At 44.6% G+C, this 25,332-nt stretch overlaps 1 protein-coding gene across 3 annotated transcripts in view; it reads left to right on the top strand.

The window, feature by feature from the left end:
* Positions 1-25,332, top strand: part of DDX31 (DEAD-box helicase 31) — a 44,140-nt gene that overhangs the window by 3,346 nt on the left and 15,462 nt on the right. For all 3 annotated transcript variants that reach the window (XR_002466613.3, XM_021543540.2, XM_021543539.3), the window contains exons 7-17: positions 106-150; positions 1,401-1,442; positions 2,203-2,267; positions 3,099-3,218; positions 3,476-3,582; positions 4,316-4,551; positions 4,895-5,071; positions 7,523-7,582; positions 13,432-13,482; positions 15,428-15,567; positions 21,483-21,564. Coding sequence is in view for 2 of the 3 variants with exons in the window: in XM_021543540.2 (XP_021399215.2) it covers positions 106-150; positions 1,401-1,442; positions 2,203-2,267; positions 3,099-3,218; positions 3,476-3,582; positions 4,316-4,551; positions 4,895-5,071; positions 7,523-7,582; positions 13,432-13,482; positions 15,428-15,567; positions 21,483-21,564 (1,125 nt within the window). In the remaining variant the exon portion in view is untranslated. The remainder of the gene's footprint in view (positions 1-105; positions 151-1,400; positions 1,443-2,202; positions 2,268-3,098; positions 3,219-3,475; positions 3,583-4,315; positions 4,552-4,894; positions 5,072-7,522; positions 7,583-13,431; positions 13,483-15,427; positions 15,568-21,482; positions 21,565-25,332) is intronic.

Here is a 25,332-nt window from a genome sequence, read left to right as displayed (position 1 = left end):
GCACTGAAGCCCTTCAGAGCCCTCTGTGCTGGCTGAGAGCAGGGAGGTGTGGGAGGGCCCTGCTCAGTGCTGCCTTCTCTCAGAGCCCTGCTCTTGTGTTTGCAGCGCAGTGATGGCCCCTACGCGCTCGTGCTGGTCCCAACCAGGGAGGTAGGTGGCTTTTCCTTTCTCAGTCTTTCTGATCACTGATTTTTGGGATGTAGGTGTGGGCCCACCAGAGTTCCCCACATCAGAAAACACTGTCAGTCCTTTTGCTCAGACCATGCCCTCCCAAAAAGTGTTGTCATTTTTGTTCGGTGCCAACCAGAGTAAGAGAAGTTTCTCAGGTCTCCTCCTGCAGTTGGAAATCTTTGTGGAGGCTGCAGAACTTCTCTGGCTCAGTGCAGGCCTCATGCCTCACTCCTTCAGGGGGAATAAGTAAAACCAATGAATTCAGCTTTGCAAATGTGTAGCTTTATACAAGTGTTTCATTTTTAAAGCTATTTATTCAAATCCATAAGTGAATGCTGAAGCTGAGGCCTCCAAGAGTTGGTTTCTCCACTGAACCCTTCTATTTAATTTGTATTATTTGCAACTGCAAAGGCAGTGTCAGAAAAGGTTATCAACCTTTTTTATTTTTGTTTGGTGTGTCAAGTGATAATAACTTCCATGTGGAAAATTGATTGCAGGTATCTCATTTAGGGTCCAATATTTTATGCAGCCTGCAGTGCAATATCTCTGTTACCTGAAAGGAGAAGACTCTGAAGCTATTCAAATTTTTACAGCAACAACTTACTGCCTCTTTAGGATGCTATGTGAATACTGAGCATAGAGGAAACTCTGTAAGCTCATTTAAAGGACTGCCATTGAGAGTACTTAGGAAGATAATTTGTGATTACAATTGGTATTACTTTGTCATGGAAGCAATAACCTGCCTTGAGGAAAGAAATGCAGAAAGATCCAGTGGCACAATCACTGAGTGGGTGAGGTGAGGAACAGTGAGGGCTGCCAGAAGATAATTGACCTGTGTGTTTCCTTTTCATGGTGATTTTTTTCCCAGAAGTTCTATAATTTTCCCTTTTATTCTTCCTCTGGAGGAAAATCTTGTGTGCCTTCTGTAGCTTGGTTTCTCCCCAGGGCATTCACAGAAGCCAGCAGAAGTCTCCCTTGTCTTGAGAGCTGGCTCGTGGAACTGAGTCAGTAGAGAGGTTTTTGAACAGGTCAAAATACAGTAAAAGAGAGATTGTTCAAGAGAAATTATTAATAAGCAGCTTCTAAAAGAAAAACTAATGATGCATTTAGAATTCTGATATACATAACTAGATTAATTTACAGATTTTTGAGCCGTAGGGATTTGTAATCCATTTTTTTAGTCCAGAGAGACTTTGTCAGAGCTCATTTTCTGTTGTTGATTTCCATAGCTTGCACTCCAAAGTTTTGATACAATCCAGAAACTACTTAAGGTAAGAATTCAATGCTCTGTGTTCTTATTCCTGTAAGGAGCTAAACAACTTTAGTTCCTGTGAATTCAGCTGGAGGTTTAAGGAAATCCAGCACCTGGCAAGATGTATGGTCCTTAAAGATAAACGTGTTTAAGTGTGTGATTTCCCTCTGGCATTTTTTAAATTATTACATGAGCAATTAAGTGATTAATTATGGTACCCTAGTTGCACATGTGCTGATAAACAAGCACAGTTGATTTTCACAGCCATTTGTTTGTAGAAATACCTCTCATTGTCTCAGGCTGAGTTATGAATGGAAACTCTCGTGGTGACAAGGACCGTTTTACTGAAACTAATACTGGACAGATGGGTTTCAGATGGGGAGCAGGACTTGGGGAACTGCTTTGCCAGCTGAATGACTGGAGAAATGAGAAGGCTTAAAATCATCAAATGATAGTGCTTTCCTTGTAATTGAGGCAGAGTATCTTACCATTGGGCTAGAAGGTGTTTAAATCATTTATTTATCTGATCCATATTTCAACCTCCCTCTTTATTTTTCTTTGGAATAATAGGGTACTTCCTCATTATTTATAACCCTTATAAATTTATAAGTCTTAAAAAGAGACGAGTCTTTTTTTTAGTGCTGGAGCTGTGATCACATCACATGCACACTGCTGTCAGTCCTATCCTCTCTCTTTTTGCCAAGAAACATCATTTTTTGATTAAGCTTTGTCTTGTTATTAAGAAGAATCATTGCTGGTCTTGGTTTTATTTTCTGTAGCCATTTACCTGGATTGTGCCTGGAGTGCTAATGGGGGGAGAAAAGAGAAAATCAGAAAAAGCCAGGTAGGAAACCACCTTCTTAAATTGCCTTTTGGGTCCTTCTGCTCTACAGACTCTTTATCTGCTACTCTTCTCCAGAGTATTTTTCTTACTGGGAGGGAGGGTGGTGAGCTTGAATCAAACTGTGATCCCCTGGATCTTACACAGGCACAATGGCTAGGTCAGCAGGAAACATTCACTTCCCTCATCTGAATCTATTTCTAAAATGTTGATGAGCCTTCTGAGAAGATGAGCTCTTGTATCAGTATTTTTTTTCCCCCCCTCCTGACAAACACCTGTATTTGCTTACCACCAACTGTATTTGTTATGGGGGAAATTGCTTTCTGGAGAAGAGATTTCCTGGTGTTAAAAATCCCATTCTTTCCCCTTTTCAAGAATTGAATTGTAAGCTGGTAATCCAAAATGGGATTTTCATTTCTCTCTATATAAGCATACACAAAAAGAAGTTTACTCTTGACAGTAAAACAAGTACTCAATTAGAAAAGAAAACCTAGCTGGGGTGTGTTGGATTTTTTAAAATATTATTAATATTTCTTTCCACCCTGTCCTTAGCACTGAGTGTGCTTTTGGGTATCAGAGTATCAGTGATGCTCAAGGATAAATTTTAGCTGGGCAAAACAAATCAGTTTTATCAATGAGGAGGTGCTGTCCTTGATTTTACTGTGGTGCTTTCTCCCTCTATAGGTTTCAGTTCCTCACTCTGGGTCCTATTCCATGCTAACCTGCATGGGGTTGTTTTTCCTCCCTTCTTTTCCTCCCTTCTTTTTCTCCCTTCTTTTCCTTCTTTCCCTTCTCTTACCTGGGTTTTATTTTTTTGTTTTTAAATCTGCACAGATTACGGAAAGGGATAAATATCCTCATCTCCACTCCTGGCCGCCTGGTTGATCACATCAGGTCCACAGAATGCGTTCATTTCCGTCGCACTCAGTGGCTGATTATTGATGAAGCAGACAGGTAAAATTCCAAGTGTTCAGATTAATACAATACCCTCTGCACCATAATTCACTAAATATTTCTTTAAAAATATGAGAGGGTGTGATTTTAATCCATTCATGCTCGGTGGCCTCAGCCAAGCACCAGATGTCTGGGATTAGGATGAAATACCCACTTTTGGCCAGATTGTTGGACAATTGTTCATTGCAAAGATGTCATGCAGTATTAAGACTTTCTCCCTCCTACAGCACATTTAACTATCTCTGCTGTTCCTGTAGGATCCTGGACCTGGGCTTTGAGAAGGATGTGGCTGTGATCCTCAATGCTTTAAATGCTGAGAGAGAGACACGTCAGAATGTGCTGCTCTCAGCCACCCTCACCGAAGGTGGGTTATGGACAGATGGGGGCTCTTTTAGCTGAATAATTCACAGGCAACTGCAGAATACTTGGTTGCATCTGCCTCTATTACAGCCCAGTCTGAAGCCCTTTTGCAGTAGTGGAATTAATTTCCTGTTTATTTCTCTTAATTTCTTTGGCTTATGGCATTTCCTTCATTACTGGAATTTCTGTCAGTGAATGTACTTCCATGGTCTCCATGTATGTCTCCTAAATTTCATAGCAAAGTCACAATGAACCTGAAAGTCCATCTGTTTGCTTTCCAAGTGCAGAATTAAGGCAAAAAGCTAATTGCAAGAGAGCTGTTGTATGCTTTGCTCTGTACCACACAAGCAGTTAGCTGCTGAGGCAGGAACTGAACCAGGCCTTCTGACTCCTGCACTCTTGACAGAGGGAAAATCTGCTGGGATTTTTCCACACACATTTAAAAGTAGGCCTGCCAAATGCTGTCTGTCCATAAAGACATTTATGTACTGTAAAATAGCACAGTCAGCTGAAGTAGTGTCTTTTCAAGATTCTGGTGGAGTCCACAGCAGCTAAGCCTGGTAAGCCTTAAAAAGGCTGAGGTTTGTGAGGGGGTACTGTCACAAACAAAGTCTGGGGGTGGCTCACTGGTTCTTGTCCTCCACTCCTTTTCATTGGAATTGTGTTAGTTGTTTTTTTTCTGTGAGTGAATCATCCCAGGCCAGACTGGGCCTCACGTTGTCTCATTCTGTGTTTAGGAGTGACACGCCTGGCCCATATCAGCCTGAATGACCCCGTCAGCATTTCCATAGCAGATGAAATCCAGAAGGTGCCTGAACCAGCATCACAAACAGACAGGGAGGCCAGCAGTTCATCAAACTGCATGGGGCAGGAAAACTTTGCAGTTCCAGAGACACTCCAGCAGTATTTCATGATGGTCCCCAGCAAACTGAGGCTTGTCACGTTAGCAGCTTTTATCCTGCAGAAATGCAAGGTGAGACTCTGTTTGCATTTATATTACTAAGTAGCCCTTTGCCCTTTCCAACTCCTTTATCTGTTCCTCTGTCGAGGATAGCATGGATTAGATCCAGGGCTTTGAAGTGCTTCTTGAACCACAAGAGAGCTGAGGTGCTGTTGTGTCTTTCATGCTGGCAGAGAGATCCCTGTGCACCATGTACTCATTCTTCTGTTGTGGGCTCTCTGTTTGGTGTCAGACTCTGTAATCCTTTCCCAGATAATTATATCCCTAGAAGTGTAAACCACCTGGATCTTTTCATGATCGGGGAATTGGGAGAGGCCTTTGGAAGTGGTCATGTGCAATTCTCTTGCTCTTGCAGTTTGAAAAGCGCCACAAGATGATCATCTTTTTCTCCAGCTGTGAACAAGTGGAATTCTACCACGAGCTCCTTGTAAAGGTCCTTTCAGGAGGGCCAGAGTCAGAACAGTCTGGACATTCACCCCTCTCCTCTGTGAGCTTACATTTTCTACGTCTGCACGGCGACATGGAACAGGACGTAAGCACTCTCAAAATGTCAGGATCTGCAGTTTTATTCCTTTTTCCCTTTGATTTATTATGTGGCTATTTTGGGGAGGAGGGCAGAAGAGAGGACAGAGAGTCATTTCACCTCTAGGGGCCTCAGTCTTCCATCTGCTAATGAGAATAAGGATATTGTCCCATTTCTGGAAAGTGCCTTGGTAGCTGTATCTGAAAAACACACCTGAAGAAGTAAATGTGTTATTTCAGCAAGCATAGCAGCCATTCTCTATTCCCAGTGGGTGCACTAAACTCTTTATGTCTCTGTGCTTTTCTTTCATGCAGTCAAGACAGACTTTTAATGACAAAGGAAAACCTTATCCAAGCCCCAAAACATTACTACTGTTGTAATAATATGTTGTCTTCATTAAATGAGGCTGGAGCAGTTTGGCTTTTGTTTTGAAGAGCAGTGTCTTGACAGGCTGCTCTTTTCCCTGGGATGGAATAATAGCATTGTAACACTAATTACCCCAAAATAGGTTTAGGTTTTAGCCAGATAGGACAGAGTGGTGAGTTTGGACCTTGCTACAGAGGGCTGACAGGCCAGGAGGAGAGTGTCAGATGAACTGTCACTGCAGAGTTTCTCTCAGTAGCTGAGAGACCTCCCTTGGAAGTTCAGACCCAGATCCTGCCCTTGGTCTGTGATGGAGAGAGCTGCTGCTCTACTGTGAGCTGCACAGCAGAGATGGTAAATGAATAAAGCTCTTCTGATGAAGCAAGAGGTGAAGAGCCATTGTTTTTCTCACTCATTCCCATCCTGTGGAGACCAGAAACATGTGCTTTGTTGTCCCTGCAGTCTGGCCTTTCCTCAACCTGCCTGCCTGAGCAAGTGAGCAGGCCTGGTCTGGCCCAACTCTACCCTGACCAGCTGTTAAGCCAACAGAACACCACTAAGTAGCTGGCACCAGGGGAAGGGTTTTGCCTTTTTAGTACCCAGTGTGTAATTAGTGCTTGATGTCTTCAAATTAAGAGCATTAATGGAGCTAAATTGTGGATCCCATATGGTACTGCTGAGCACGGCTGCTGTCATTGTCAACAAGATACAGCGTGCTCTCTTCTTTAATTTTTGTCAGCAGAGGGTTCAGTGTGTCAGCAAGGCCCAAGTTTCCCTTCTTTTCTAGAACAGCACCTCTAGCTGGGAGTCAAGTGTGTAAGGTTTCTACTTTATTATCAACATAACACCTAGCTCCTAGCCAGAATTCCAGGGAAAAGCTTGAAACATGGAAATAAGGATATTTTGGAAGGCAAGCAGGAAAGGGAGTGTAGGTGCAGAGGTGGTATTGGCAAGTGAAGACCAAGTTCTGCTGAGAACTTTGGTTATTGGTGCCTCAAAGATAGCAAATATCTTTGTGATGTAATGTGAGTTGTTGAGTCAGTTTTTGTGGTTTTCATCAAGGAAAAGCCGCACCCCAAAGCTGTTATTTAAAATAACTGGAATGTGCTTGGGAAGGTTTGGGGACTGACAAAGCAGGAAGCTTTTGAAATGAGCTGAGGAGCTGTCCTGGGTTCCTGCAGTTCCCTTTAATGGCTCAGAGACTGCTGGGGGGTAATTTGGGATCTGGGAGCTGTGGATGGCCCTGCCTGTGGGCCTGAGCTCGTGGAAGGAGTGGGAGCTGCAGGAGTTGTGATGGTGCAGAGCAGAGATGGGGACAAGGCTGGGGAGCACCTGCCTCTGACCCTGGTGGGAGGAACAGCCTCAGTCCCAGTGGTACCAGCCCCACTGGGGGCCTTTGCCAGTACAAGGCAAAGCTTGGGAGGGTGCCTCCTTTCCCCTTGGGCAGGGATTTCTGGCCATCTCTCCTGCCCTGTCACTTTGAAGCCTTGTCCCACAGCAGTTCACTGTGCAGCTGAGCATCCCTGACACTCAGTAATTCCAGAGTCAGAGCGGTGCCTGTGTGCATGCCCCATTGGGCACATGATGAGGCTGATCTCTTGTGATGTGATTATATCACTGTGTCAACAAAATGGGCTTATCCTGCCCATCCTGTGACTGGACAGACAGCAGTGAACACGTCCAGCTTTGCTTGTTCCCACAAAAGCCTGTCTTGCCCATAAAGTGTGCCAGTGCTTCTGCTGGTGCTGCCTAATCCTTTGTGGCTCCCCTCTCCATGTAAAACAGTTCCTGTTTTCTGGCACACACAGGCTCTGCTTCTGTGCAAACCGTGGAGGTGTTGGCTGCTCTCATTTGCCCAAATGCATCCAGGCTTCCCCAGACACTGCCTTCCTACCTGGGACCACACCTGTGTGCCACAGATTTTTCCATTTGCAGGAAGGGTCTGACTGGCACTTGTGAGGCCAATTCCTTTGCTTTTGGATCTGTACATGACCTAGTGAATAAGACAGAGTTAAATTGTTACCTTAGCTAATTTGCTTCGTGTTCGATTGCAATGTGCATAAGCAGTCTTTTAATTCTTCCTTTTCAATCTTCTAGGAAAGAACAGAGGTCTTCCAGGAGTTCCTAAAATCCAAGACTGGCATCTTGCTTTGCACTGTGAGTAACCTGGAGCCCCTTTGCTAGCTCCACACTAATGGGCCTGTCTGATCCCTAAGGGTAACCAGAGGAATTGGCACTGAGCTCTAATTCCAGCTCACTGTCTGACCTTGAGGAAGGTCATCACCTTTTTCTGCATCTCACATGTTCAGTAAGGACTGGAGCCTTCTTTGCAAACTATTTACATGAGCTTCTGCTGAGATACCAAATACAGGAAGAATGTATATACTAGAGACCATCAAGTATTTTGTATGGTCTTATGTCTGGAAAAATCTTTTCCTTTGAAGCTGGAGCCTTGTCCCCTACATGCAACCAGTAGAATGCAATCCTGATTTGTAGTGTGCCCTGGAACTGCCAGGAAAATTGGATGGAATGTGGTATTTCCCATCTTAATAACTACCCCAAGGTTAAAAACAACCACCTGCAGAGGTGGAAAAGGGGGCCCAACCAGAGAAGGAAAAGCACGTGCTCTGCTGCTCTCCATGCCTTGTGCCCTTCAAGCTCCTTCCAAGGGTGCTGAGGGTGAAATTCTTGTCCTCAACTGAAGTTTTCTGGCACCCTGGGGTTGTGGTGGCACCTTTGCCTCTCTCTCCTGACCTGCCAGGGCCACAGGCTGCTGCAGTGGTGCAGAAGGCTGCACGATTTGCTCTCTAATAGTGGCAGCTGTTGATCTGAAAACGTGTGAATCTTGGCGATTTCTACCCACCGCAAACCTGTAAATTACAGCGATCGGGAGTAATTAGAGCTGAGAAACCCTCTCCAGCTCTGAAATGACTCCTGTTTTTGCTGCATGTTATTCTTAAAGGAAACCAGTTGCAATTTTTCAGAGTGTGGGGAGCTGAATTTTCTCCTTTTTCTGCCCACAGTTCAAACTAGGAGTGCCATGTTTGATTTGTCATTGCCAAATTATGTCTTATGTCACCTCTTAAAATTCTGCTTGTTACCTTCTGGTCTTGCTTTGTGTGTACAGCCTCTGAGTGTTTTGATCAAGGTCAAAATGCATCTTTTCAGTGCATAACTGGAACTGTAACTTGATTTCCTTCTATACAGAGGTAATATTTGAGAGTCAGGGAGGAGAGTAGAGCTTAAATCATTCAGGGGTGTAGATTGTTTGAAAATAAAAAGTGTTCAGTAAATTCTGAAAAATAAATACCTAAACTTTGTTATTCTTGATGAACACGCTGCCTATAACTGAGAAATGTCAGGTACATACCTTGTTTTTGAAATTCCAGTTTAATGGGTTTGGAAAGAAGGCAAATGCTCAATTTTAGACAAAGAGAAACAAAACCGTTGCAATCACTAGGCTAGCAATTCCTGTGTGAGAAAGTTTGAAGGGACAGTGCAGCCAGTGACAGGAAAATTCTGTCAGGAAATATGCAACTGTTGACAAGGTAGGAAGAAGAATTTGGATAAAGAAATCTTGGTGGATGGGATTCCCCTCTTGAGACACCAGAGATGTGGTTTGATTTCCTGCAGTGCCACAGACTGTGCAGGTGGAATTGGGGTGACAAGGCAAGTAGCCACATTGAGCAGCAGTAGTTGTGGGTTTGCTCCTGACCTGTCACAAATGGGAAGTAATGGTCATAAATGGGAGATAACGTGGAGTAACCTGGATTGCCATGACGAAGGTGGTGTAAGGTAACGCATTTATCGTAACCCTCCTCTTTAATCTGAGCCACTTTGCATTTCCTGCAAGGCAGGGATGCAGCTCCTGCCGGTGCCGGTGACTCTGGCTCAGCTGGCACACGGTCAGCACGTTAAGCACAGTGAGTTGTGTGTCTTGAGTCCAAAATCTCCCTGTGCTTCAACTCCCCATCTGTAAAATGGGGAAAGTAGCACAGTTCCATCTTACAGAGATGTTGGGAGGACAAATGCATTGAAAGCAGGAGGTGGCCTGTTACCACAGTAATGGGGACCATATGGACACCTTAATATAGAGATACACTTTGCACCAGTCCCACATTACAGGTGCCTCCCCAACGCAGATGTCCAAAGGGCAGCCAGGCTCTGTGACCACCTCCTGCCTCTAAGGGCATTGCTTTTTCTGACACTCTTCTCCATATCAGCAAAAAAAAAAATATTCTGCAGAAAGGTGGTTCTGTTCTTTTCACTCCAAAATTGTGTTTTGTGCCCACAAAATTTTGAAACCTGGCTCACAAAAGAGCAACACAAATAATGTTGCTGTCCTTCCCTTGTCCCTTATGCCATGTTCTCCACCCATCTTTCCGCTCTAGTAAGCAATGGGACCTGCTGTTCCTTTTATTAATTTGCTCTATGTCATATGTATATTAATATAGCCCATAAAATATTTTTGCCAGACAATATAAGCTGGCAGACAAGAAAATAAAGAAGGGCCACGTATCTCAGAGGGTCTCATCCAGATTTATTTCTCTCTCCTTCACTGAAAGTTCTTTGCGGCTTCCTTTGGGATGTGCCTTTTAAACAAGTTCATCTCTTCCAGGGAGGGAGGAAAGATCATTTGGAGATTGTTTGCTGTTTACTCAGTCACGCTAACTCATCTTGCCAGTTTTCTGGCGGCCCCAGCCAAGAGCTTTCGCCTCTGACAGCTTCTGTGCTCTCCCCTTCCTCCTCTGATTACGCAGCCCAATCTGTCACCCTGCCGACGGGGGTCTCTACCCTGCTGATGGCTTTCCACACTCGGCAGTAATGACTTTTGGCAGGCCGGGAAGGCGCGAGATCTTCTTCCCCAGCTTGGAGAGCCGTTAGGCCCTCTCTGCCTGTTAGCTAAAGCACTTTGTGAGGTTCTTTGGTAAATAAATGAGTCATTTTAATCCAACTGACAGCCTGGCACCTGAGCAAGCTGCCTTCCATCTGTACTTCTAGGCCTCATGTAGGCAGCCAATTGTCAAGCTCAGGGCCTTCAAGACCTCACCATTGAGTGTCTTTCAAAAGCAACTTTAGCAATTTCCTTTGCCCTAATTAGATTGTGTGAGAGGGACTGAGCGAACCAAGGACCTTGCAAAACTTTTGTGGCCCTGTTGGTTCTGATCTTCTGCAGTGAAAGGACTCGCTTTTGGTGTGGCCTTTTTGCCCTCTGTTCCCTGGCAGCCCAGCCCCTCTACCCCATTCTCTGTACCCCATTCTCTTGGACCCACCCCTGTACCCCCCGACCACAAGCACAGGCTGGTAACATGAATTGTTCAAAGCAGAAATTTCAGCCTTTCTAGCATCCTTCAGGTGGATTGTTCCTTGCTCCTGTGCCCCTGTGTGCTTTGCATTTGGGATTAGGGCAGGAACGTGGTTAAGGCTTCTGGTTATCATTTAAAATGGCACTGGTGTAGGTTTGTTTTTGGTTTTTTGTTCCCATGAGATGGTCACTGAAGAATTTGCCCTTCCATTGCCTATGGAAAGGAGGCAGCAGCGACCTGCCGAGGTGTCATATCCTTGATTTCCCTGTAATTAAGGAATGGTGGCGTGAGGTCACACATAGAAAGGGCAGTGCTGTCTGAGGTGGTGGAAAAGAGTGGAGAGTGGTACATTGGAAATCTCTTGGGCTTCTTGAAAGAGTACTGGCAGCAGGTTAGTGCTTCTGTGTGTAGAATAAATGTAAAACTGGATTGTTGTTGTTTGAGCTGTGTTCTCTCTCCTGGAAGGGTGACCCACAAATATTTTTCTAAAATTCTGCGAAGTTGAAACTCATGGGCTCTGCCAGCAGAGGAAAGCAAATCAACTCAAACTTTTTACCCTAGTCCTACCTTGCTACTCTCTACCAGGGTCTTTGAGGAAAAGGAGCTTGAGGAGACACAGGTGGACTGATACTAAGGAATCTTTGAGAGTTTGCAAAACACTCCAATTACCAGTAAATCCCAAGAGACTTGTGAAAGAGAGCCAAGGGAAACCCCAGGAGAGTAGCTGCTGCTGTGTGTCAGTAACAACTGAGTGGAGTTGGTGGCACTGTGAAAGTGATTGTGAATGCAAGGCTGGTGATGGGAGAAAGCCTTCTCCTAAAATGTTCTCCCTGGCTGATTATGAGGCTTTTAGTGAACTTGTCAGTTTGGTCAAATGCACATGAAAATGCTGACTATGGCAGTGATTTTCCAAGCTGAGATATTGAGAAAATTATCTTGGAAGAGTAGAGAAAGAATCCGGGTGGATGAGAGGGATGGCTCCTGCCTGTGCTGTCCACTCCTTTTCATGTTAGAGGTGCTCCAGAGCACAGGGGTGTCTTGGTTATTGGTTTATTTTGGGGAAATTGCCCTGTCCCAAGGTCAGAGCCCTCTCCTCAGACAGCCTTTCCTCAGCTCCTAGGTGTGAGGAAGAGCACAGTAAGGGAAAAGACCAAAGCCTTGTCAGCGTGGAAGAACAGAGCCAGCCAGCTCGGAATCAGCCGTCAGCGCTCCTGTCTGATCGTGCTGCAGAGTTTATAGTCTTGTTATCCCAGTAACTGCTGTACACGCTTCCCGACTTCCCTTGATTTATTTTCTCCAACCTCCTTTAAATGGCTTTTTGTACATCTGTTCATTCTGACTCTGGGAACAAGTCACTCCTTAATGAGCGTGTTGGAGTGCAAGTGTGCATTATTTCGGAGTGGGCGCTGTGGAAAGTGTCTCCTCTTTTACTGCAGTTGGAGCCACAAAACAGCCTGGTTAGTGCTTATGGGAAGGCCTTTGCTGCCAAAACATCAGCTTCCCATTCTTTTAACGTGTGTGGGAGTTGCATGAAAACACTTCAGTGGGTGGCTGACACATTTTTAGTACATTAAGCTCCTGCTTACGTCCTTAATATATTCTATTTTGCAACTAGCTAAAAGATACATGTGTTGCAAAACATTTCCTAACAGAGTTAAATCTGCACACCTGCTCTGCTATTGCGCCTGGTGAATGTAAAATCCAAGGAGTATGTGAGGACATTACTAATGAACAGAAATTCAAGAAGGGAGATTGAAATGTGTTTGCACTCTCTGTTTTGGATAGCATTTAAACTCTCTTTTCTCTCAGAAGGAGTATGTTTTTGGAGATATCTAGCTGTGGATAACTAAAGGGTCTCATTCAAGTCCTTCTCCAAGTTGATGGGTTTTCTCACCAGCTGGCACATAAGATAAAACCTTGACAGCAGCTTCAGACTCTTTTCTTCTTAGCTGCATTTTGTTTCTCCAAATCAAAGCCAGACTGGTGCAAATCTAAAGCATAGCTAAAGTCCTTGAGCTGTGCTCCAGCTTCCTGCAGATTCTGCTCAATTGTTTATTTGCCTTTTATTTTACGGCCAAATGACCTGCAAGTCATCTGCTCCTCAACTTCAGACCATCACCTAGGAACTAATTATTTGTAGGGAGAGATCACTTTATCTTTGGACATTGCACCCAAGGCCAGGGATTCTTGACTATTGGTCTTTATTTTTTTTTACCTTTTCAGGATAAGCAGCCTGATTTTAGTACTTAGATTTGCTGTGGATAAATGTGTGCTCAAAACTAGTGCTGCCTTGCAGGGATTTAATTCTACCTCTCTGTGTTTGGGTAGTAGGTGCTCATGAGCAGATCTCTTTTCATCAGTGAAACAAACTGAAGAATCAAAGGTATCACTAACATTTATACAGTGAATTCTCTCAAATATTATGCAAAGGAGCTGTAGCAAAATGCTGTAATTCAACACCACTATCTCCTGAAGTAGGTGTTTGTGGCCTCCAGGCTTTGGGCCATAGTAGTGGATCATTTTTGATTGCATTAGTCTGCCAACAATCCTTACATTTTAAACCCTCAGTGTTATTTCTGACCTCCCCAAATCAGACACATAAAATTCCTACTTTCAGACATAGTTGCCATCCCAAAAGACTCCTCACTCCGCTGATACCTCCAGAGGGTTTTTACTAAAGTGATTTCCTTATTTTTAAAGGATGTAGCAGCACGGGGGCTGGACCTGCCTCAGGTGACCTGGATCGTACAGGTGGGTTTGCTGTGTGTGTTAAGTGCAGCCTTGCTCAGATGAAATCCCTTCCCAGTCCAGAACCTTCCTGCAGTTTGCTGGTCTTGGTGCTGATGCCTGCAGGTGTGGGAGACCTGCAAGTTCCTGACTGCAGGACTGGGACTCTGGGTTTTGCCAGGATAAAGCACTGTTACGATAGCCTTGGTCTGTTTTTCTCTTTAATAACTCTGGTGTTACCAGAGTTTCTCTTAGCTGGAGATGAAGCACCCTCCATTTCTCCATTGAGGAAGCCAAATTTTGTTAAATCCTGGAATCCTGGCCATGTCTTGCAGTTCTGTTCTTCTGAGCTTGCTGGGGAGACAGTTCCATGAGGAGTTTAAGTTCACTCCTAATGTTAAACATTGAGTAGCCCACTAGTGTCAGTGCAGTGGCCTGAGTGTTTTGAGTGAGGCTTGGCTGAGTTGGGGCTGAGTAGCTGCAGGCATCCAGCTTCCTGTAGAACTGCATGGTTCAGATTTTCCCTGAAGAAAACAAGCCCAACAAAACCCCACGCTGCTGCATTGCTGTTGACAGAAATACAGTCCTAGGGAAAAAAAAAAATAGAAACAAAGGAAGATGGATTGAACCTTAAAAATAGCAGCCTGTCATTTCAAAGAGGAGGATGAGAGCATGAGACAGATTTCATTTCTATAAAAGATTTATAATTAAAAAAAGGTTAGTTGAATAGAGGAAAAACTGATCCAGAGATTCACATGTATCAAGCGACACCTGGGTAAAAGGAACAGGGCACAGAGCCTCAACAAAGCTTTTTAATTTCTACCTCATCCCTTCAGGTAACAAATTTGATTTGATTTTTATGTTTTTTAAAAAAAGAATAATATTGTAGCAGCCAGCTAGTCGATGAAGGCTGTGGAAGTGAAGTCTTTAATTCCCAGATCTGTATATTAATATAATTTAACCAAAGATATAGTTGCCAGTGTTAGAACGCAGTGCAAATTACCTAAAGCCCTGGGAGACTTCTGTGTGTCCAGAAGGCGAAATCTCAGCTGTCCTGAGAGCTGTGTCCAAGAGCAAGGACCTGCAGGGAGCAATTAGATTGCTCACAGCATCTTACTCACACCTCTAGCCAGTAGAAACTTTGCCAGAGGGCACAGGTATAAACACTAGAGTGGGCTTTGGTTGTTGGGTTTTTTCCAGTTAAACTGCTGAGGGCTCATTTCTGAGCAGTATCTCTGTGCTTGTTCATTTTTTCCAGGAAAGAGAGGAAGGGGGGGAAAGAATAGGGGGAGGTTAAAGGGAGGGAAATGTGTCACCCTTTATCAGATCTTGCAAATGGCTGGGCAGTTTTGATTCCCAGTGAGGTAAATGAGAGGCAGAGCTAAATTTGGGGGTCTTGAAGGAACATTTTCATGGTGCCTGGTAGTTGGACAGGGAAAGACAGTTGCTACCTGTATCACAGACTGCTGAAAGCTCTACCTCCTCTCTCTTAGATTTATTCTACCCTGTATCCAGCTATGATTTGCTTTAATCCAAACAAAGCAATTTAACCCGACTCCAAATTGGCATCAGTTTTTTTTATTTTGTGGTTTTTCTCCCAAATGCAGAGCAGGCAGCTCGCTGCTCCATATGGGCAGTCCTGGGCACTCTTTGGTGTGAGATTTGATTAGATTTGATTTTTTTTTTAGGGGAAGCGAACAGGTTTCTGTATAGAAATAAAATGTAAAAGGCAGAGAGAGACACTGAGATGGGGAAAACTGTCCTATTATCTGAAAGTTGGCCAACATGTCACATCCACATGTCAAAAAACCACCGCAGCTGAGGGGCTGAGTGATGGTTCTGGGGATGAAAACAGCCCAATTCCTGGGGCGGTGCAGCGTGTGGGGTGTGCCTTTTGTTCCAGGTGAGCGGGCTGGGCGTGTGGTTTATAATTAACATCCTGTTAATTGCTCTTTTCCCCTTGCTGAAGTACAACGCTCCGGCTTCACCTGCGGAATACATCCACCGGATCGGGAGGACGGCGCGCATCGGCTGCCGCGGGAGCAGCCTGCTCGTGCTGGCGCCTTCGGAGGCAGAATATGTCAGCTTGCTGGCTTCTCACAAGATTAAGTGAGTCAGAAACGCCAACAAAAGTTTCAGCTCATCCTTGCTAATTAACCTTCCGTGGCACTTGCAGCGGGACTGTGCCTCGTGCAGGTTTTAATAAGAATTTATTAATTCTCGTGATCCAGGCCTGGCCCCAGACTAGCAAAAGGAGAAGAGGGAAGTGTGTGAAAATCATCAGCCTGACAGGTTGTGCATGAGTGAGTGTGTGTGGTGAGGGGCAGGGATAGTTGGAGATCCTTTGCACTCCATTGTTTTCTCTCTGGCCCTGGGTTCAGATCGTGACTATGTGGAGATCACAAGTCAAACGAGCCTGTCAGATGGTCCCTGGCCCTCTGCCTGCATGGCACCATATTGCCAGAGACTCTGCTGGCCCTTTGGGAGAGATCTGGGGGAGAAATTGCTGGGGAGCTGTGGGTCATATCTGCAGTTAGTTGACCAAGATGTGTTGTTTAAGTGGCTTGTGACAGCAACAGGAGAGGCTTTGGCAAGTGCTGAGAGCCCAGTGTGGTCCTGGAAGGCACAAAGGGAGGGTGGACTCTGCAGACCCAAAGTGGGGTGTGCTTCCAAGCCTACCTGGCTCTGTCTTGGATTTGGGAGTAGCAGCAAGGAGAGCAAGCCAGGCTCAGTAAGAACCAGCCCAGTGTGCAGTCAGGTACCTGATGGCTGACACATGATGAGATTTTAGTCCAGCTCTGCTTGCACAATGGTCCTTCTGTAGAGAAAACCCACAACTGGCTGCTCAGCATTGCTAGGCAGGATCTCCAGCCTCCTCAGCAGCCAGCTGGGTGTTTGTGCCTCCCCTTGCTCCCTGCTCTGCTGTCTCTCAGCGTTTGAGAACATCAGCAGAGTCCCTTCAGTGTTGTAGCAGTGTTGATGGAGCCCTGTAAACTCATGCACAAATTAGTTCCCTTTTATTTCTTGTGTTTCTGTCGGGTGGAGCTGCTTGGAATCGAATTTGGTTTTGCATTCTTGAAACAAACAAATGTTGGCAGTAAATACAGGCTTATTCTAGGCTGTGAGCCATTTAGTGGTCTAACAAAGAGCCATCCATCATCCCAGGTAACTATCTATTAAGCAGACACCAGCAAGACATGGAAGGCTAAGCTGACAGGGTTTTTTTCATGTAACAAACAGCACTGACATTTAAAGGTGAAATCCCACATAATTGTGAATTTTTAACTCCAAGTAGAAAGTTCTATTTTTCTATTTTATAATATTTTGGTAGTGTTAGAGGAAGGAGAGGGAAATTTCCTTCCTTTGTATTTTAAATGTTAATGATTTTATCCAATGGTTTTTTTTTTTTAACAAGTTTAGGGAAGTGTCACTCAGGCTGGTAATTACATCTGCTAAGGAGACCTGTTGTTGAGCTGGCCGTGGTCTTCAGGAATCTTGAAGAATCTGAATAAGCAGGGGAAGGTTTATGTGAATTTTATTTTTCCTTCGCTTTTCAGAGCCAGACGACTCTGGGGATTGCCTTTTCTTGTTTTGGTTGTTTGTTTTATGCTCTGCAGATGAAAGCTTTGCCAGAAAGGAGTATAATTTGCCTTCTTGACCCCCATCCTCAGAGAGAAGGCATCGAGTACCTGCCAGGCACGGGGCGATCCGGCCTCTGCTCTTCCCACATGGATGAGGAGAAGGGGCACTGGGATAGAGCAGGGAGCTGATGAATTACTGAGAAGATGCAGGAAGGCAGCTTGAAGCTCAAGGCAGCAAGTGCCATCAGCACAAATTGCCGTTACCCTTCATAAACAGAGCATTATGATGATAATCCTGACAATTTAATTCAGTGTGAGGGCGAAAGACAGCGTGTGTTGGACTGTCACCGAGCCTCTTAAGCACTGCTCATTTCTGTTCCTTTTACCCTAAATCTTTGTAGCTTTTGACTTGGTCTGCACAAGTTACTGGAGTTTGCTTTTTTTTTTTTCCCATTCTTAGTTTAATTTTTAAATCTCTCAGGTTTTGTCAAGGATGAGTGCGTGTTGTGAATATTTTTTTTTTTAATTTGTTGGGGTTTGTTTTTTTTTTTCCTTTTTTGAATGAAGTTCCCGCTGGGTTTATTGAAATGTAAATACTTCATAAAATATGTATTTTGAAGAAGACAAAGCATGAGATGTGTCCCTGCAGCCTTCAGCTGGTGTAAATGAGCAGTGCTCTGCTGGTTTACTGGGGATGAGGATCTGACCCAGAGTTTTTTTCCTAAACCCCTCCACCCACCCCAGCATGCATGGGAGTAAGTCCAGGAATGTTGAGAGTCGGAAGTAATGAGAGCAGACGTGGCTTTGTTCCTGGATGAAAATCCACTTCGGAATTAGAGATGACTGCCTTTGAAATTGGAAATCGCTTGCAATTAATTTTCACCGGTACCTGAAGCCTCTCCTTGGCTTCCAGTGTGGAAAAGCAGCGTTAGCCTTTGCCAAAACGATCTCACTTTGGCTCTGCTGAGATCAGGAATTCCTGTTGGGGCTCAGCAAAGCTGCCTCCTCTCTCTGCAACTTTCAGTTTGGGCTTTGTGTGGCTGGAAGTTGTGGCTGCTCTGCCCAGCTGTAAATGTGGATGTGCAGGCACGTGAACACTCATGTTTTATCTCCATTCCCTCTTAAAAAAAAAAAAAAAGGATAGACTCCAAAATGTTCTGTCTCAGCTCCAAGCAAAACTAACAGATTTCCCTTCAAAGGGAGGAGGCAACAAGCAGAAGAAATGTGAGGTTTTTGTGGTTTTTTTTTTTCCTTTATGTCTCTTCCAGCCCCTTCAGCTGCAATCTCACAGCGCCTGCCTCGACAGCTATCAGATAATTTCTTTATCTGCTAACGGTGGTCTAACTAATTTATAAAGGAGGAGGCATCACCGTGAAGGCAGGTGTCGCTTCCCTGCCCTCTCCAGTCACTTCCCTGCCCTCTCCAGTCGCTTCCCTGCCCTCTCCAGTCATTTCCCTGCCCTCTCCAGTCATTTCCCTGCCCTCCCCAGTCGCTTCCCTGCCCTCTCCAGTCATTTCCCTGCCTGCTCCAGTCATTTCCCTGCCTGCTCCAGTCGTTTCCCTGCCCACTCCAGTTGTTCCCTGCCCTCTCCAGTCGTTTCCCTGCCCTCTCCAGTCATTTCCCTGCCCTCCCCAGTCATTTCCCTGCCCGCTCCAGTTGTTCCCTGCCCGCTCCAGTCGGTTCCCTGCCCTCTCCAGTCATTTCCCTGCCCTCTCCAGTCATTTCCCTGCCCTCTCCAGTTGCTTCTCTGCCCTCTCCAGTCGCTTCCCTGCCCGCTCCAGTTGTTCCCTGCCCTCTCCAGTCGTTTCCCTGCCCTCTCCAGTCATTTCCCTGCCCGCTCCAGTTGCTTCTCTGCCCTCTCCAGTCGTTTCCCTGCCCTCTCCAGTCATTTCCCTGCCTTCCCCAGTCGCTTCCCTGCCCTCTCCAGTCATTTCCCTGCCCTCTCCAGTTGCTTCTCTGCCCTCTCCAGTCGTTTCCACACCGGCTCCAGTTGTTCCCTGCCCTCCCCAGTCGCTTCCCTGCCCGCTGGGGGTTGTGCTGTTCCCCCTCCCGGCTCCCTCCACCTGCTCCCCGCTGTTCTCCCCGGTTCAGGGATCTGTTGCTGGCGACACGCCAGGCGAGGGGAGGACCCGAGAGGGGGTGACAACTCCGACAAATCAATGTCAAAGGTTTGACATTTTCATTCATAGCCCTGTCAAAGCAACCTTTGCAGGGGGGAAGGGGGAGGTCTGCTTTCCTCTTGCTTAAGTGGTTACCATTTATGTTTTAATTTGCTGTTATACTTTTCAAAACCAGACAGAGAAACCCTCGGTTGTCATTTTATGCTCCATTTCCCTTTCTCCCCCATCGCTGCCCCGCCTGTCTCTGCATCCTCTGTGAAGGAATCTGCACATGGGGCTGCTGTCCCTTGTAGGGTGTCCTGTGGCCACTCTGGCCCATCCCTTCCAGGCCATTTGGCTGTTCCTCTGCACCTTCTCCTTTCCTGAGTTGGCTGAGGTTGAAAAGGCAGATTGCAAAAGTAAAGGTGTTTGTTGCTTTAGCTGGGAAGGATGGGGAGCAGGTGAGGATCACAATATCCTCTCAAACACTGTGGCAGAAATTCATCCATTCCTGCTAGCCAGATGGTAGAGATTGAAGTGAAAAGAAGATATCCTTGTTATAATTTATTTAATTGAAGAATACCAGCAATGCTTACTCTCAGAAACTACAGGCAGCTTTCTGACCATCTGAGATTCAGGAATCTGAGAGCTGTTTGACCCCAAAGCTTTCTCTCTTCCTTAGATTGGTTTAATCCCAGGTGGACTCCTTGGCTTCTTTTCTAGACATGACCTTTGCCCATTACTGAAAATTTGGGCCCACAGACATCAGCTTTTATGATCTGAGTAATTCCCTTGGAAATGGGACCCAGTTTGGATGCAGCTGTAATATTAATGGCCTGAAGCTGCACAGCTGTTCCTGTGCTGTCACCTGGGGTGTGTGTGCCCCTAAAGACAGTGTTAAAGAGGACAAAGAATTTCTAGTGTCCTGTAAATGCACCTTTAAGCAGGACTGCTCACTTGGAAATGAAGCAGGTTCCTAAGCATTTCCATATCTGGGCCATAGCAGGACCCAGCAGTGTCTTGCAAGCAGGACTGGAGAATAAATCATCTGGTTGAGCCTACAGGAGGAATGTGAGTCGACAGAATGAAAATAAATGCCCAGTGTGAAGCCTGGTTAGGACAGCTGACTGAGTCTCCTGTATTTAAAAAAAAAAAAAATGCTGTGGAGTCCCTAATGGGCTGGGCTTTGGCTTTGCACTTCAGATGAGAGGGAAGGTGAGTTCTCAGAGCAGGAAAGGAAATCAAACTGTGTGTCTGGTGTCAGAGGTGGCTTTTGAGGCTATAAATGAATTGGAGAGTGGGTTTGTCCATTGGGAAGTGCCTCTGAGCTTTGACCTGAGTGAGGTAGCAAGGAGCTGGAATCACAGAGGATCCTGTGGGAAAGAAAGAAATGTGACCAGAGAGAAGGAAGCTGCAGGGGAATTGGGTGATAGGAAAAGTTCCTCGGGGTTTTGTTGTTACCCTCTGAGCTTGCTTGAGTCACTGTGAGAGGAAGGAGCTGTGTCTTTGCACACCTTTAGTTTTCCTTTGGTTTTGTGAGCGTGGTCATTAACACGGGTGGAAACAAATGTGTGCACCTTTGGGTGAGGATTGAGCACTGTCTCATTCCAGAGACTCTGGGAGCTAAACTGGAGGAGACAAGATGTGGCAGGAGTAGCAAACAAAGTGGAGCAGGTGTTTCCAGCCTGTGGGTGCCTCAGTCAGTCTCTTTTCTCACAGTTACACAACCAACCTTCTGCTCCTGCCCATGGCTGGCCTTGAGTGAAAAAAGAAATGTTGGACAACCCCTGGGTTCAAGGTGGAGGTTGCAGATCTTACTCTTTATAGTTACAAAACAAATTTACAAGAAGCATTAATGTTATGAGCTGCTTCAGCTCTGTCTTGAGTTTCTTTTGGTGAAAAGAATAACCAGGCACTTCCCAGTTGTCCTGATGCTTCTCAGCAAGGAAGGAAAAATGATGAAAATAATGGAATTGTAGTCCTATTTATTTCTTTAATTAGTTCCTCTTGGTTGAGAACCAAGGAGACTTTAAGAGTGGAAAGTCCATCCTCAGTTATTTTGATGCTCTGCTAGAATTAGAGTTGTTGACTTAAAACAGTGACAAAATTGTGGGTGAAACTGTGTCTCTGTGCCACTGAAAGCAGGGGTTTGGATTTTACAGTAGTTCCACTTCCAGGGGTGATGAGGGAGTGTCTGGGCTAAGACCTTGTGTATTTCAGGAATAAATTCTCAAGCTGAACTGTGAATCTCAATTGTTTTGCTCTCCATTACCAGTCTGTGGCTCATTCCACGCTGTGTTTCAAAGCAGGAGAAACAGTAATTTTTTTGTCTTTGTTGCTTCAGTGTTTCAGAGCTGAAGATGGAGAAGGTGTTGGCCAGCCTGATGAAGGATGATCGCTTCAGGTTGCACAGACCAGGGAGGAAGGTGAGTTACTCTGCTGCTTTGGAATTGCTCCAGTTTTCACTTGCCAGTTCAACATCACAAGTGCTCTTGCCTCAGTGGCTGATGTCAGACAGTGTAAATAATTATAGAACTACCCTATATCACAATTTTTCAGTCTTCTGTTGTTCCCAGAAAGCAGTTGCTTGCTAACTCTTCAGCAAATATCTTTGTAACAGGCAGGGAATGTTTCTGGATGCAAAAGCTGTGTTTTTTCCCTCACAATGTTCCTGTTTTTCCTATGTTTTTGCACTGAGATACCGTTGGACATGGCAAATGGCTCTAAACTTCTCTGAAGAAATGAAGAAATTGCATTTGGTGATGTGTTACCTCAGGGTTTTTATAATCTATATTTACTTGGAGCCTAAAACAAAACTCCCTGGGTTGACAGGCACCTTTTTATTGGCTTGGGCAAGCTTTGGGTCTGCCTTCAAGTTGCTAATTCACAGAATTCACTCATTTGCAATTGATGTCTCGGGCATTGCTGCGTCTGGCAAATTAAATCCTGCAAGAACCTGCATTTTGAATGGAAGTCAAGAATGTGTCAAGCATGATGCAGCACACACTCTGTTTTCCCTCTTGTTGCTGTTTTGCCTGCCCATGCTTTTGTTACCCCGTGTCTGAGGCACCTCATTCTGGCTGGTGGGAGCCGTGGTGTTCCTGGTAAACACAGCCTGTGAAAGATGGTCAGTGTTCCTGCAGCTCACACTCAGCCAGATCTGAGCTCAGCTGAGATGCAGCTCTGTTTAAAGCTCTCTCTCACCACTGTTTTTGGCTGAAATCAGCCTGTAATGCCTGTGTTTTAAATGGCTGGATCATGCCTAGGATATCTCCTCATAACCAAGTTCAGTTGTGCTTTGTTAGTGCTGAAATTATTTTAAATAGTTCCATGTATAAATACTTTCCTTTTGTCCCAAATGTGCTTATAGGGAGAATGACTTCAAGTTTCCTTTGAAGGCTTTTTCAACAATTCCATTTATGCAGAAATTGTACTTTAAATTTGTTACTGACAGGGGACAGAATATGCACTGTTCCAGATGTGGGAGCAAATGTTATTTCATGGGAAGTGGGCAAAGCAGAGAACATGTTTTGTTCCAGGAAATTTCAATTTAAATTTTGCAACATGGCAGGAGAAAATCCCTTTTTAGCAACAAAACCCTAACCAAGCCTGTTTGGTATTTCTGCCATTCTTCCAAATTGTCAAATGCTCTACACATTTAAGCACAGAATTTTTTAAAGACACTTCTTTTGGCTTTCTTCCTTCCCTTCCAAAAAGCTCTAAACCCAGCCCCTTTTGAAAGGAGCAGTTGTTGTTTTGGGCAGTGCTGGGCAGGCCCTGCTGTGCCGGGTGCTGCACGTAGGAACTTGCACAGAAGGACTTGGTTCCTTTTGCTTTCAAAGGTGGGATTAAATTCCTCTTTTCCCTCTGACATCAAAGCGAGTGGGATTTTGCTGTTGACTTCACTGGAGCTGAGATCTGTGGTTGTAGGATGGTTTTAATCTCTCTCAGGAACTTAGAAATACAGAATACCCAGTTTTTATGTGACTCAATCTGAAAGAATAGAGCTTCTCTCCATGGGAAAAGTTCTGTATCATTTAATGGGGATGGAATTACAGGATTTCTGTCAATATGAAACAGACTCCTTCAGGAATGACTTGAAAAATATATTAATGCAATCAAGGATTTGTTGTGTTTGTTAGCTCCATGTTTATGTTGCCATGGAAGCTCTGAGTGGTCAGCTCAGAAGCTGCAGGGGCATTTCCCAAATTTTCAGGAGGGTTAATCTCTATTAAATTCCCTAAATTTGCCACATGGACAGTACCATAAGCTGGGAGTGCAGTGGGACAGGGGGGATTGAGGAGGTGTCAGGAGGAGCTGAACCTGATCCTGTTGGGACGTTGCCACAGGAGGGAGGTTCAGCTCTGCTCTCAGCTCTCCGTGCTCCGAGTCATGTATATATTATAGTCCTGCACACAGGAACCTCATTATGATGCTCTCCAGTTCTCATTGCCTCAACTCAAGTCCATTATAAGTACCACACTGGAACATGTATTTTTTGGGCTTCTGTGTGCAGCCAGGGAGCAAGCTGAAGTGCCTGTAAAATGTATATTTTATATTTAGGTATATGAAATATATATGTGGCTATGTCTGGGCGTGTGAATGTTCACCTGCCTACAAAGAGAATAAATTTGATCTTTCAACTTTTATGCAGGGGGGCAAGGGGGACTTGGTGAGTTCTAGAGAAGGTGTGTGTAGGTTAGTAAAAAGTTGTTATTAAAACAAAACCCTTCATTTTGTTTTGAAGTATAATGGAAGCAGGAGATGTTACAGCCAGGTTTTTTGGTGGGTTTCCCCATCTTTCTTTTTTTTTTTTTTTCCTGTTCTAAAAATGAACTTTTCTACCTCAGTGTAGTCTTACTATGTTTCAATTTTTTTTTTTCATTATCATGTTCTCTTAATGAAATCAGAAGTTTTCAGTACTTATCCCCACCTCTCAAACCTAAAACCTGCCATCTTCACCACTGGAAGTTTCCTTCTGACAGAAATCCATGTATCTTTTCCTAGTGAAGTTGGCATTTTTGGGAGTTACCCTGATGTCTCAAACTGGTTAAATAACATTGCATCCCAACTTCTTTCTCTTGCATTTCTTCTTTTAGCTTATAAATAATGTTACTGTCCACACTCATTATGCCAATGCTTTGGGATCTGCCAGAACAGGCTTTTAAGGAATCACAAGCAGAAAAAGTTCTCCTATCCCACTGTTTCTCCATGATGGCAACAGTGCTGCTTATTTAGCAGAGGGATGGGGATGCAGATCAAGCAAACCTCTGGGGTAGGCTTTTATCTTTGGGGTCTTGGAAAAATGTGTAAGGTCTCAAATTAATTGTCCTGCTCATCCAAACCAGGATTAAAGCTTGCCTGTGTGAGTAAAGCACATGGAATGGCTTCCATGCCCTTCCAGTAGCACTGATTTATTTGATCTGTCCATACACTCAGTCATGGGCAGGTTTTATTTTCACAGTTTGCCTCTGAGTCAGTTTTAAATTTAGATTTTTTTTTTATTATTATTATCGGGGTGGGGTTTTTTTTTTAGTTTTTTAGATGAACCTCCCTGGAAGACAGGAATCAAACACAGTTTTTTTCATGCCCATTAGGGTGCAATTTTAAAATGAGTTCTGTCTCAAGGGTCTGAAGGGGATAAAAGACAAAGTGGAGATGGGAGGAGGGGAGAAGCTGTTTTCCGAGGACATTATGTTTCCTGCCATTTGCTTTTTTTTTATTTATATCTCTTGCACTGACCTCACACTTTGGAAATTATGCACCTAGCTTTTTATCCCTCATTTTTGTCTTACTTTTTTTTTTTTATTTTCCCCCAGCACCAGGAAGAAGAGATGCCTCATTTTGAAACCTAAAGGGGGGAATAAGAAAAGTCCTTTGTAATATATTGCCATATTATCACTAAATCCCCTGACAGTTGTGACACAGAAGCAAGTCACCTGTCACTTAAGCTTGAGGTCTCTTTAATTTTCTCCTGGAATTCGCACCAGGCTGTCTTTAATTTGAGGCCTTTATTGGAATTCTGAAACCTTTCTGCCTCCCTGGTGCTCAGATCTATTCTGAGTGCTGTTACAGAATGTATACAATAACCAACACAGGGATTCAGAGGGGGCTGAAGCACTGTTTATTTAACACTCTGGAGGGATTTTCGTGCTTATTCGGTCCTGGCTACCCAGCTTTCAATATCGCTTTGA

The sequence above is a fragment of the Lonchura striata genome, chromosome 22, assembly GCF_046129695.1.
Source record: "Lonchura striata isolate bLonStr1 chromosome 22, bLonStr1.mat, whole genome shotgun sequence".
Classification (NCBI taxonomy): domain Eukaryota; kingdom Metazoa; phylum Chordata; class Aves; order Passeriformes; family Estrildidae; genus Lonchura; species Lonchura striata.
The sequence above is the reverse complement of the archived record's forward strand: the minus strand, read 5'-3'. Positions and strand labels throughout refer to the sequence as shown.